General features: G+C 33.9%; 1 protein-coding gene across 1 annotated transcript; it reads left to right on the top strand.

Annotated features, from left to right (window-relative positions):
* The first annotated feature begins 1963 nt into the window (after window positions 1-1963).
* Window positions 1964-12939, top strand: LOC106872001 (uncharacterized). The gene is made up of 7 exons (XM_014918798.2): window positions 1964-2078; window positions 6061-6176; window positions 7255-7319; window positions 8887-8924; window positions 9503-9579; window positions 10329-10391; window positions 12403-12939. Exons 1-7 carry the CDS (start codon window positions 2024-2026, stop codon window positions 12508-12510), a joined length of 522 nt encoding a protein of 173 aa, XP_014774284.1. The 5' UTR covers window positions 1964-2023; the 3' UTR covers window positions 12511-12939.
* Window positions 12940-12945: the final 6 nt, after the last annotated feature.

Here is a 12945-nt window from a genome sequence, read left to right as displayed (position 1 = left end):
ATACATATACATATAAAGAAAATGGAGAGTTTGAACACAAAAAAATCTATTTATTTAATAGTCAATTTCATACCGCCTACGTATGTTTCAATTTCTTACCTTCATTCATATTTTGCAATGAAGATTGCATTATGCATTTAAAAGGTAAAAATCTCTTCAGGACAAAAATTGACAAAAAATTAATTCCCATCCTAATGGATGTAGAGTTGCAATTCTTGCCCTGAAGAGATTTTTACCTTTTAAATGCATAATGCAATCTTCATTGCAAAATATGAATGAAGAAAAAAGAGCAGTGATCTGATTTCATCAGCGGCTTTTAGCACAGTGCAGAGACAGTGCACTACTGTGTAGAAGTTTGTATGAGAGGATCGAGAAATTTAAAAGTGGCCAGACAAGTTTGATGCACAAAGAGAGAGCATGATGCCCATCAATCTCCACCATTGACAAGAAGATTCAGATGAAAACATCTATAACGACAACTGGAACTTCATAACACTAATACTAACACAAATTAATAAAATCCAAAGTATATTAATTGATACTGAGCTAAACTGGTGACGTTTGGATAAAATACATCCTTGTGAAAGAGCAACCACTTTCCATTCGAAACTTCATAAACACTTGTTATATGTATACATATATACACATACATACATACATACATTGAAACCTCCAGCTTTTGTATCCAGATTATAAATTCACATTTATACCAATAATAATTGTTGTACTTAGGTTTGTGAGTAAATGCCTAAGTGACAATTTGGATAAGCTAGAGTTTTCAGAAAAATAAATCAACCAGCTAATTCACACATTGCAAAAATAATCTAAAAGTGGAACAGTAAAAATATGCAAGACTTTATTAGTTTAAAATGTTAATTTGTTTTTGTTATTTATATTCCAATGACAGAACTTTGTATGTGCAACAGAAACCAGCTCCTTCTTCAGAGGAAGATTTCAAATAATTAAAAACATAAGAGAACATACATACACACATTATAAGATTGGTAAATAGATAGCCAAAAAAAAAAGAAGGAAAATATTTCAGCAAAATCTATCTTAAAATATTCCTTATGATTGATTCCCTCATTTGGTGAAAATAAATGACTACCAAATTATTTCCTTCTATATTGTGCCCTCCCTTGTTATGTGTGTACGTGTAAAGAAACGTATTATATGCAATTATCATTTTCACAGAAGAACATGAAATTAAAGGTAAGCTCATACTTTCTAGAGTTACCAGAATACCATGAGAATGTAAGAAGTTGCTTGGATCATATCCCTTTCCTTCCATTAACCATTCTTAAAGAACTTTCAGTAGAAAGGGTTAGAACTCTGCTTTGGATAGAGCACCGATTACCTTGTAAATGAAAACATGACACTACGTTGACCAAACTCATTTTTTGAAGAGGTTTTTTTCCTTTCTTTTTTTTTTTCATTTTCTATTTCATTAGAGAAGTGAATAAGTCTTGAATGTCTCCTTTATTGTCTTGCCTTCATTAAGAACACTTATGACCAAAGACGTGTTAATCCCGTCTTTTTTTTATATATCTAGGACTGGGAACTTGATTGCTATTATTAGTAGGCTCACGCGTTGGCTCGGTATTCTGCTTGGTGTCACTGAACCCTAGGTCAGCTCTGATCAAGCAGATATCTGATCAAAACATTCCAACTGTCACCATCTCGTCTTTTGTTAGGAGTGTATCTAATATTACCTGTGTTCCCTCTTTATTTAAAGATGTTATTTGAAGAATATTTGGTTGCTACTTTTAGCTAGTCGAACGACCACGTAGAGGCTTGAAAAATAAGAACACCTAACAATAACGTTTAAGAACCACTAGTTTTGATTACATTGCATCACTAAATATTATCTTACACAATCATAACCTCTCGCTTTTGCCTATTTTTACCGTGGCTTCTTGTTCATGCTGACCACTAATCTCTTGGAAACTTATTATAATGGAACAATTTTCAGAAGCCGCTACATTCGTATGACACCGCGTTTATAGCAGTCCACTTCCGCGAGATGGCTGTTGACAAGAAAATATTTTATGTCAAAATATCATCACCTGTTGTTGCTAGTGAGTCTTTCAACTGTATTTCGGTTTCCAAGAATATTTAATCCATTTATTATTTTACTAAGACTTAAGTGAATTTGACATTCTCTCTATATTTTTATACAGTAATTACAATCTATCTTTTAAATTTGTTCTTTCTTTGTTTTCTCAGTTTAACTGTGGAAAGAAAAACTATTAAAAGTACATATACTTTTGGATTATTTTACATATTGGATAGAATACAATGTTGTCGATCCATTCTTTATGAACTAATATATGACAAGGTGGTTTTAGGTACTTGCTCAGTATCTTTTACAATATGGTTTGGGTAAAATATCTCCCAGTATCCGACAGTTTTGCGAAAACTACTTCCTGATGCAAATTATACTCTTTTCTTCTCACACTCAACCGTAAGCAAAACAAATAGATATAAATAAAGATATATATAAAAGCAGGTATTTAAATGACCGTGTACAGCAAAGTGTCAAAATTAAATATAGTCACAAGTCATAAATAATCGCTTTAATGTATACATACATAATTTTAAAATACCTTGAATGTTTAGAGAAAGCGCAGAAACATAAATAGATTTAGAACAGATGGTTAATCACTTAAAAGGAACAACCCTATCAATATTAGTTGGCTGAGTGTTACTGACTCACTACTTGGATCATTATAGTCCCTCATTGTTGTATTACCCTGATCTGTAAGTAGTGACTTGAATGACCAGATGCAATTCAGATTCAGTGCTCCAGATATTCCATACTTTTACTTAGCTGAAAACCACGTTCTATATATGAAGATGTAGTTTTGTTGTTGCTGTTGTTTTATCCAGGTCAAACCCGATGAAGCAAACCTATGAACAAAGGCATTTTGTAGCTGCACGTGAGGTGATTGAACCTGTTGCAGTGGTAGTGTAGGGAAAGTTAGCTACAGCAACAATCTTTATGCCTTGTATATTTTGGAGGGCTTTCATTTTGGGTATATTTATTTCATTGTGTAGATGGTGTGGACTGTTTGTGAAGTATAGTCATGTTATCCAGGTAAGATAAAAAAACACAGGGCATTAAAAACGTCAATATAATTCACTGTTGAGGTGTTTTATATTCTTTGTACTTTGTTTAATTTGTTGTAGAGAGATTGGAGGTTTGAGCCGGACTGGCATGTTTCATGATGGCTATTAGGGGGAAAACATTGAAAAATTCACTTGGTAGATGTTCTTGACATGTCACCAGCTTGTCAGTATTGAAAGACCAGTGACATGTTACCTCCCTGTAGTAATGGTGTGTGTTACTATCCCCATTTCATTCATTGTTCTTTTGCTGTTCACTTCACATACTACTGTTTTTACCACTTGCAGGTAGATCTAAAGATGCTGGTGATAGCTGAGCTTAACTTAAAACGTACAAAATGTTATGAGAATTTATAGTAAATTGCATGTATGTAAGTTATACTTGGAATAAATGAAATTAATTAAATCTTCATTTAATGACTTTAGCAGCGCACCAAACATAACCTGGTTATACACCCCTATATAGGTGTGGATGTGTATTAAGGTGTTCAAAAGTTCAAATATCAGAGTGTTGCCCTCTCTCATATACATGCATGCTCTATTTTACCACTCTACTTTCTCTCCCTCCCTGTCCCCACTCTCTCTCTCTCTCTCTCTCTCTCTCTCTCTCTCTCTCTCTCTCTCTCTCTCTCTCTCTCTCTCTCTCTCTCTCTCGTTACTTTAATTGCTTCGAGATTTTAACTAGAGTTTCAGTCATTGGACTGTAGCCATTCTGAGGCACATTTTAATTGATCATACTAACCTCTGTACTTACGTCATCATCGTACTTGTTTTATCAATTTCTATTTATTAAGCAAGTTGCATATTGCTATTTCTTTATTCTTAACAAAAAAAAAAAAAGACTAAGGAGAAAATAAATACATTATATTCTTGAGATTACTTTACTAACCTTGCTATGTTTGTTATGAAATATATTTAATTGCTGCAACTGGTATAGTTATGTCCTACTCATGTCTGCATATAGAAATTTATTGATAGAGTGAAATGTTTTCATTGAAGATAATTTCTTTTAATGAGGCAGAAAACTAATGTTTTTAGGAGAGAATTTAGGCAATTGAATCCATTTAATATGTTATTAGTTGGTTTGTACTTATTTTAACAACTCCAGAGTAAAGAAGGATCGTCATCATCATGTGTCCATTTTCATACTGTCATGGATTCAGATGATTTGGCAGGATCTGGCCAGCCACATGGTCATATTGAGGTCCAGTGACAGTTTTGGCATGGTTTCTATAGCTGGATGTCCTTCCTAATGCCAACTACTTTACAGAGTGTACAGGGTGCTTTTATCATGCTATTGGCACTAGTGAGGTTGCTAAGCAATTTGCAAGACAAAAGAACAGGAAGAAAGAAAACGGAAGAAACTTCTTTGACAAAAGTGGGATGAGAGTATTTGAGAGGGAAAGGAAGCGCTATGGTTCTATATCAGCTGTTGAGAGGCCAAAGGTGATAGATGGGCAAGCCCAGGTGTTTCACTGTACAGGAGATACAAGGATATCTCACATTATATAGTAGATGAGAGTACCTGGAGAGAAGGTAGAAATGGTGGTAGCAAGTTGCCAGAACATTTCAGGATACAAGAAGATGGGTATAAAAAAGAATACAGACAGTGAATCAGTTAGGGGGGAAAGGGGAGAGTTTCTTAAGAGTTTGAACGGGAAGTAATAGATGGTTAGAGATGGGGGTAGAGGTGAATGTAGTGAGTGATGAACAAGAGTTGCAGTGCAGTTGATATCAGTATGGGTAAGGGTATGGTGAGAGATGTGGAGGCGCAATGGCCCAGTGGTTAGGGCAGCGGACTCGCGTCATAGGATCGCGGTTTCGATTCCCAGACCGGGTGTTGTGAGTGTTTATTGATCGAAAACACCTCAAGCTCCACGAGGCTCTGGCAGGGGATAGTGGCGAACCTTGCTGTACTCTTTCACCACAACTTTCTCTCATTCTTTCTTCCTGTTTCTGTTGTACCTGTATTTCAAAGGGTCAGCCTTGTCACACTGTGTCACACTGAATATCCCCGAGAACTACATTAAGAGTACACGTGGCTATGGAGTACTCAGCCACTTGCACGTTAATTTCACGAGCAGGCTGTTCCGTTGATCGGATCAACTGGAACCCTCGACATCGTAAGCGACAGAGTACCAACAACATGGTGAGAGATATAGGGATGGCTCAGGAAGGAGTATAGAGCAGAAAGAAGCAGAATAATATGCAAGGAGTAGGAGTGGTGAGGAGAGAGAGGTAGAGGTACATAAGGTGGTGGTTGTATTAATTGGGACATGCTGGCAGATATGAGAAGGCATTGAGCAGATGTGAGAAGTGTTAAAAATGGAGTATGGTTGAGGAGAGAGAGTGAGAGAGAGAGCAATGATTGAAGGCATAGAAAGGAGATGGTTAACAGAAATAGTGTGGGCAGGGATGATAATGAGAAATGGAAGTAATCTCATGGGGAAGAGGGAAGTAACTGGAAGTACAAAAGAAGGGAGATGATGCAATACGTTCTGATTCTGCCCTCAGGTGATTACAGCAACTGAGTAGAACCATAGATAGAGGAATGATGGGTGTTAGGGGAAGACAAGTAGGGAATGCTTGTCCTAAATGTAAAAAAAATATGATGTTCTAAAACCAATCTGCCCACCCACTACTTTTGAACTAGAAAGAAGAATATACATACTTTCATTATGTACTGAGATTTAGATATACCTATTTTTTTTTTTTTTTTTGCATATTTTCACTCCTAACACCTTTATCCTTTTTTGTATCTCATAAAAAGACTTCATCTTCATCAGTGTGTAAGTGTTAGTAGTCTTTATCTCCAAGTTATTTTCACTTAAAAAATTAAAAGATGAGAAAGAATTAAAAAAGAAACCTGTGAAACTTTTTAATGTTTTTTTGTTATTAAAGTGTCTCATTTAGTTTTTGGCCATTTTCTTTCAGTCTGCCATTCCAAGAAAGTCCAATGTATAATTGTTGACTCCAGCTGCTCTTTTCGTAATATTCAGGAGAAGATTCTGGATAAAATTGACATTGATAACAAGTCTCATGTCATCAAGGTAAGGAAGTCTGCATTTACTGATTTGCTAAGCTCATTACCAGATATTATCTGACTGAGGAAACTTTGATAAATAACTGAGATAGAAAGAAGCAATAAGATAATATCTAAAATGTATCAGACACTATTAGTCACTAATTACTACATTACTTGCTACAATAGGGGATAATGCTCTAGCTTTTTCAAGCCAGTATGATCTCAAGTTCAAATTCACAGTCTCTAATTCATACTGTGGTTGGTGGAAAGAACATGCTGAGGCATTCATCCTGCAGTGGACTGAACATAGGTTATCCAATCCAATCCAATTACTACAAAACTGACATCAGACATTTTAATGTTTCTCTCATTCTCTCCTATCCCTCTCTCTCTTCATGTGTGAGTATATTTCTTTTCATGTGTATGGGGAGAGGGAAAGAGTTTATGCCAGTTGTGTTCAGTTAATAAATTGTAATCTCTGTGTGCACACGTGTGTGTCTCCAGTATCAAAAAGTACTGTCATCAAAACAGGTTGAACGTCCAGTCAGCTGTACCAAATTATTTCATTCCATGAAAAAATATATGTAAAAACATTAATGGTGGTGTGTGTTACTTCATGATGAATTATGTAAAGCTTGGAAATAGATTGAATTAATCTAAAAGTTGGGGCTATTGGGCATTAGTAATTTAGTCATGAACAGCATGATATTCTAAAATGTTTTATTCAACAAATAATCAGTGGTTAAATTTCCATTCAGTAACATCATTTCAGCATTCATTTTGCTATGCCAGTGTGCCTTGTGCTGCACCATAGTCTAACACATTGCAATTTTTTTATGATCCTGTATCATCTTGATTTAAGATACAAAATTCATTAAAACTGACATCTAAAAAGAAAAGCAAATGCTATTTAGTAGGTTGGTGATGCCCAATAACTTTGTAAACCTCTTGTTTTATTGCATCAATCATTCCCTTTTCCTATACACCTTCCTTGTTCTTCATCTTTATCACTGTCATTCAAGCATATTACAGGGATACTCTGTAATCAAAACTATAATGTATAGTTATATTCTACCTTCATTATATTGTTGTTTTTTTTCCAGGCACGTAACAGTAAAGGCTCAGTGATTACTCTAACTGGAAAAGTACCTTCAAATACTTCTGACAAGTATGTAAGTCCACACTGAAGTGGATGTTTTTCTGATATTCATTTAACTTATTTTCTAAGATGAATTACTTTGTTTTATAAATGTCGCTCATTGTATGTGTGTAGATGCAGGCATAGCTATATAGTTAAGAAGTTTGCACAATCCCTATCCTAAATCTCAGTTCCTCTCTATCCACACATATAGACACAGTTTCTTCCCCTGCAGGAACTCGTAAATCATATACCACAATCTTCCAAGTGTAAACTGTACTACTGTCAATCCTTGCCCTACAAAACATCTACAGCACACAGCATGTTGCTGTGTGCTGTTTTACAGAAACCATCCACATGTACATTCATAGTTACACTCATAAACTGCATACAACTTAGAGTGTTGAAATGCATGCAACCAAAGAACCTAATACAACACCACAACTTCCATTTTTTAACTTGATGTAATGTACTCTGTGACTAATTCATTAGTCTTAGAATTTCACTTGTATCAATAGTTTTCTTCTTTAAAGTAAACCATCTGATATACATTCTGTTAGACAGTATTTGCATGAGTGATGACAGAGAATACAGCTCGGATATATATATATATATAATAATAATATAGATTTAATCAAAAGATTAAATGTGGTACTTAAAATGTTTGAGGCACCAGAATTTGGTAGGGTAAAAACCAAAAACAAAATCAAGAGATTTGGTGAATAAAATTTGAAGAAAAGCAACAAAAATTCAATAGGTTATAGCAGTACGTACGTTTCATACAAACTTCATTTATTTATGTAGTGAGAATACCAGTGGTGTTCTCACTACATAAATAAATAAAGTTTGTACGAAATGTACGTACTGCTATAACCTATTGAATTTTTGTTGCTTTTCTTCAAATATATATATATATATATATATATATATATATATATATATACACACACACACACACACACACAGACACACATACATACTGTATATATAATTGTAATAACAAAGGCAAGCCAAATAATATTTTGAAATCATTTAATATGTGTTTCAGGTTTGCATAATACATAACAGGAAATGCAGCCATTTCATAATGGGTGCATTTCCTGTCACGTGTTATTCAAACTTGAATTGTACATATTAAATGATTTCAGAAATATCACTATTTGGTTTGACTTCATTATTACAACTAATGTAAATCGATGCTAGTACAAACTAGCTGGTATTGACTCCACTTGTGTGGATAGTCTAACAACAATTTGGAGTAGTTTGTTATATTTGGCTTAAGTTAAAATTCTTGTACCATGCACTGCTTCTTAGCGTAACACAATATTTTTGTTGAATTTTCTATCATGGAACAGTACATCAACGAAAAGACATAAAAAATATGTAAAATTTATCAAGAAAACTGAATAGTTGATGCATTTAAATAACAATATCTGTGTGATATTTATTTTGTAGTGAATTGCACAGACAATCCTTCGTCATTTCTTACTTCATTAAAAATGTGTAACCAATAATGATATTGCTCACCACTGCAGTCTAAAATATATATTAATCTGTAGATTTGATAATGATTTCTATTTTTTCCCTCTTCTTCTAGTCCTTACAACATTGAAGTAATTCCACATTACTATCATGGTAAGTGAAAGTTTCACCTTTTCTGTCATATTCATTGTTACTGTCACTTTTTGCTGAATATACATACTCACGTGTGCAAGCACATGCATGCACACACACACACACACATACACATACAAACCCAAATAAATACAAATACACAAATATATTCAAATATATTACTGCACACAGGTATTTGTACATATACATCCATACACATAAACACATATATATGTACACATACATATGCATTTTTGAGTAAGTTATATGTGTGAACATACCTACTTACAACCCTCCATACAAATTTTTCATAAAGTAAACTTTTCAATGTGAATTTGTAGAATTTGTTCCACAGAAATTTTAATAAATTTTTTGTACATTTTTACACGTTATATGTCCATATGTCAACTGACAGCATGACCCAAACAGATCAAACTTACCAGTTACCTGATGATTAAAACAAAAAAACTTTTAGTATCAGACTCAGCTGTAGATAAATAGTATATCTGTCTTTGTGTATACTTATATTGTGGATATACAAGCTGTAGCTGTCACTTAATTCTCTTATTTATTTAAATTCATTTTTCTTCTATTTCCAGCAAAGCCATTATCCTTTGTAAACAGAGATTATCTGAGAGTATTTGTTAATGCAAAGTTAAAATCTTTTACAAAAAGAGTAAGTAAATATATTTGAATCATCATTACTACTACTATTATGAATTTAATGTTGTTCATGTATTTATAAAACTCAATAGCAATAATTATTTTACATACAATAGGGTATGTAAAGGAGTTGTTTGTTGTTTTTTTATTTGTTTTACATCCATTATTCCATGCAATTGTTTTACAGCCAGATGCCCTTCTTACTGCTAACTGCTCCCCAGTGGAGTGGTTTTATCAAACAAGAACAAGCAAAAACAAGCAAATTTGTGTGCCATGCCCAAGGACAGAACATACTGTCTGTAGTAAGATGATCATCATCTAAATATATTTAGCCTTGCTTATTAAACTACTTACATTGAAGTTGATGACACACAGATCCACACATTCTTGCAGAGTCTTAACTTCAAAATATTTTGCAGCATCTTTATCCTACACAAGTCCTTTGATAAGATTATCAGTCTTAATTTTAAATCATGAGTGTTTCAAAATTATTTTTGGAGTGATTATGCTGGAAACGTGGCATAATAAATAAGAATGTTAACTCATGTAAAGTAAATGTTTGTTCAGTACCTGCATGAACATGTACATATATTTGCAAATATGTCAATTAATGATGAACAGTTTGAAATGTATTTTACAAAAAAATAAATAAAAATACATGAAAACTGAGGGTAACAATCTGAAGAAAATGTTTCTATTAGTTTAAGTGTTTTTGAATTTTTATTAAGAGACTATTATTTTGTTTATATTTTTGTATTATAGTTAGAAGCATTGCAAGAGGCTATTCCTGATTATCCGAAAACTATTGAAGAAAGAATATTAAAAGCAAGTATTTTTGTCTCTGCCTTTGTTGTCCGTTTAAGAATAATATTTTGCTCACAGTTGTGTATCATTCATGTGGTGATTTATTAATGGCTGCCTTTCTTTTTACCAACTCCTTAACTTGTGGATGAGTACTTTTAAGGAGCTGCTTTTCTAAACCTATCATAGGTCTGTTATAAAATCACAACTGATTAGAAAAATAGTGAATGTGCTTGCCACTAGCAAAATAATTCATGGTTTGTATGCTGCCACTGGATCTGTTTTGTATCTGTAGCAGAAATATATACATTTTGTTTACCCAGTTCATCTAAATGCAAATAGGTAGAATGAATGGTATAGGTTGTTGTTACAAGTGGGAGGAGCACTGTATAATGTTTTAATGTGCTTCTTTTCTTGTAAAAAGAGGAAGATTTGCGAGAAATTGTGCAGAAGAAATACAATACCTGCCAAAAAGCAGAGGTAGCTGATATAAGGCTAACGACTATATGTTGACAAAATATAGAAACATAGAACTCAAGATGGTGAACAAGTGTGTTCTAAGACCACTTGAGATTGATAAATCCCTAGTTCTAGTCTTGGAATTCTTATACTCATGCTCTTGTAGGCTACCTTGGTTGACAAAGACTAAGAGAAGGAAATTCTAATATAGAAACCTTGATCTTTTCTTGTCACTGCACATGGTAAATGATACTTAGTGAGTGGAATTCATGCTCTACAAGTATCTATCATTATAGTCTCTATGAGGTACAGGCACCTTCAAACACTGTAGTACATTACACCTCTCATAACTAGTACTGTTTAACATTATGGTATTTTATGATGAATGGAACCAGTTTTATCTATACTATGCTTTCAAATTTTTTTGGCGATGGGTGCATGGCAACATATGCAAATTTGATGAGTTGGAACCATGCAGTCTTGAACCCGTGTATTAAGTGGCAAGGGTTTTATCTTAACATTGTTTTCTTCAATCTTAGCAGTTAAGGAATTGCATGAAACTCCCTGTGTCTGTGAGCAGCCTTATTTAAGGAAGGCACTGCTTTCTCTGTTACTGGGATAGGACTAGAAAAGGTGTCCTAAATATTGACTGCTTTACATGCTGGTTAGTTTCCCTGATTGATAGATGTTCATTTCAACAGGAGAAATAAATGTATAAGCATAAAAAAAAATTAAGGACAAATCTATGGATCAGTTGCTGGAGTGTGTGAGGCCTGGTGGTTGTTGGAAAATCCTGCAGACCTGAGTGCTGTATTGCTCTTGTTGTAGCAGAACCTGATTGATATATGACCAATATAGCTACTCTTTCTGGGACATGATTGCCAGGGAAAGTCTGCAAATTGAAATTGGTTGTGGCTTTAGTTTCTTTTGGGCAGGTAATCTAACAGAATGATAAATGAGTGGAGGTATTGACTTTGTGGTGAGGAAGAACCTAGCTGATAAGGTTAGTAGTTTACCATCCAATCCTTAAACTCTTTGCTGCTGTTGTTGTTATCCTGCAGGTGACATGTAACTTTCTTCTCTGTATATGCACTCGCACTTCACTCAGTGGAAGAAACTGTCTCTTTTCTATGAGAATCTTAGAAATATCATTCTTTCCACAATGACTGGTGACAAACTTATCCTTTCTGGTAACCTTAATGCCAGAATGTCAGAGTAGGTCACAACTGAAGTGTGTGGTCTAGTTTGGAGTGCTTTGATTTAGTTTCAGATGAATAATATTAAACTACAATTGTGACAGCTATGTTCTGAACTGATAGATAATACACTGTTTCACAAAAAATCTTAAGCATAAATTACCTGGATCTACCCTTAGTCAAGACAAATAAAGTCAACAGCCACAATATATCCATATATATATATATATATATATATATATATATATATATATATATATATATATATATATATATATATATATGTGTGTGTGTGTGTGTATGTTTGAGTGTATTTATGCATATATATTGTATATATGTACATAAACTTATGCAATCTATGTATATTGTTTTCATTCCAGGATCTGCAACAAAATTTGAAACCTACTCTAGATTTCCTTGATACTCGTTTGGAACAGTCCAGCTTAGCTTGCTGGGAAGGAAGCTTGAAACAGTCTCCTCTTTGGTGATCCATTCTCTGTTAACATATACACTCATATCCATGTTGTTTATCAAACCTCGCCCTACATATTTTTCATCCGTTTTTCTTGATAACATGGGAGATGGTTTCCACAAATCTGTACATTTGCATGATATTGACATAAAAATGCATTACAATTGGATGCATTTCCTAGCACTACCCACTCAACCATTCAATGGGTATGGGGATGCTTTATTCCTTGGTATACTGAGGTGAGCATGGGCATGACACAATGGGTGTAGTAGGAATTAAACTGAACGATAGCAAGTAAGCCAAAATCTTAATCCCACAGTCATTATGTCTTATTATGGCAGTAAAGAAAAACTGATGTAAAATGAGGAGATGGATGATGATTATATACACACAAAATGTGTGAATATCTATCTATCTGTCTATCTATCTATCTATCTATCTATCTATCTAT

This window comes from Octopus bimaculoides, chromosome 3 (genome assembly GCF_001194135.2).
Source record: "Octopus bimaculoides isolate UCB-OBI-ISO-001 chromosome 3, ASM119413v2, whole genome shotgun sequence".
Lineage (NCBI taxonomy): Eukaryota > Metazoa > Mollusca > Cephalopoda > Octopoda > Octopodidae > Octopus > Octopus bimaculoides.
Note: the sequence above shows the minus strand (reverse complement) of the source record. Positions and strands in the feature narration are given on the sequence as shown.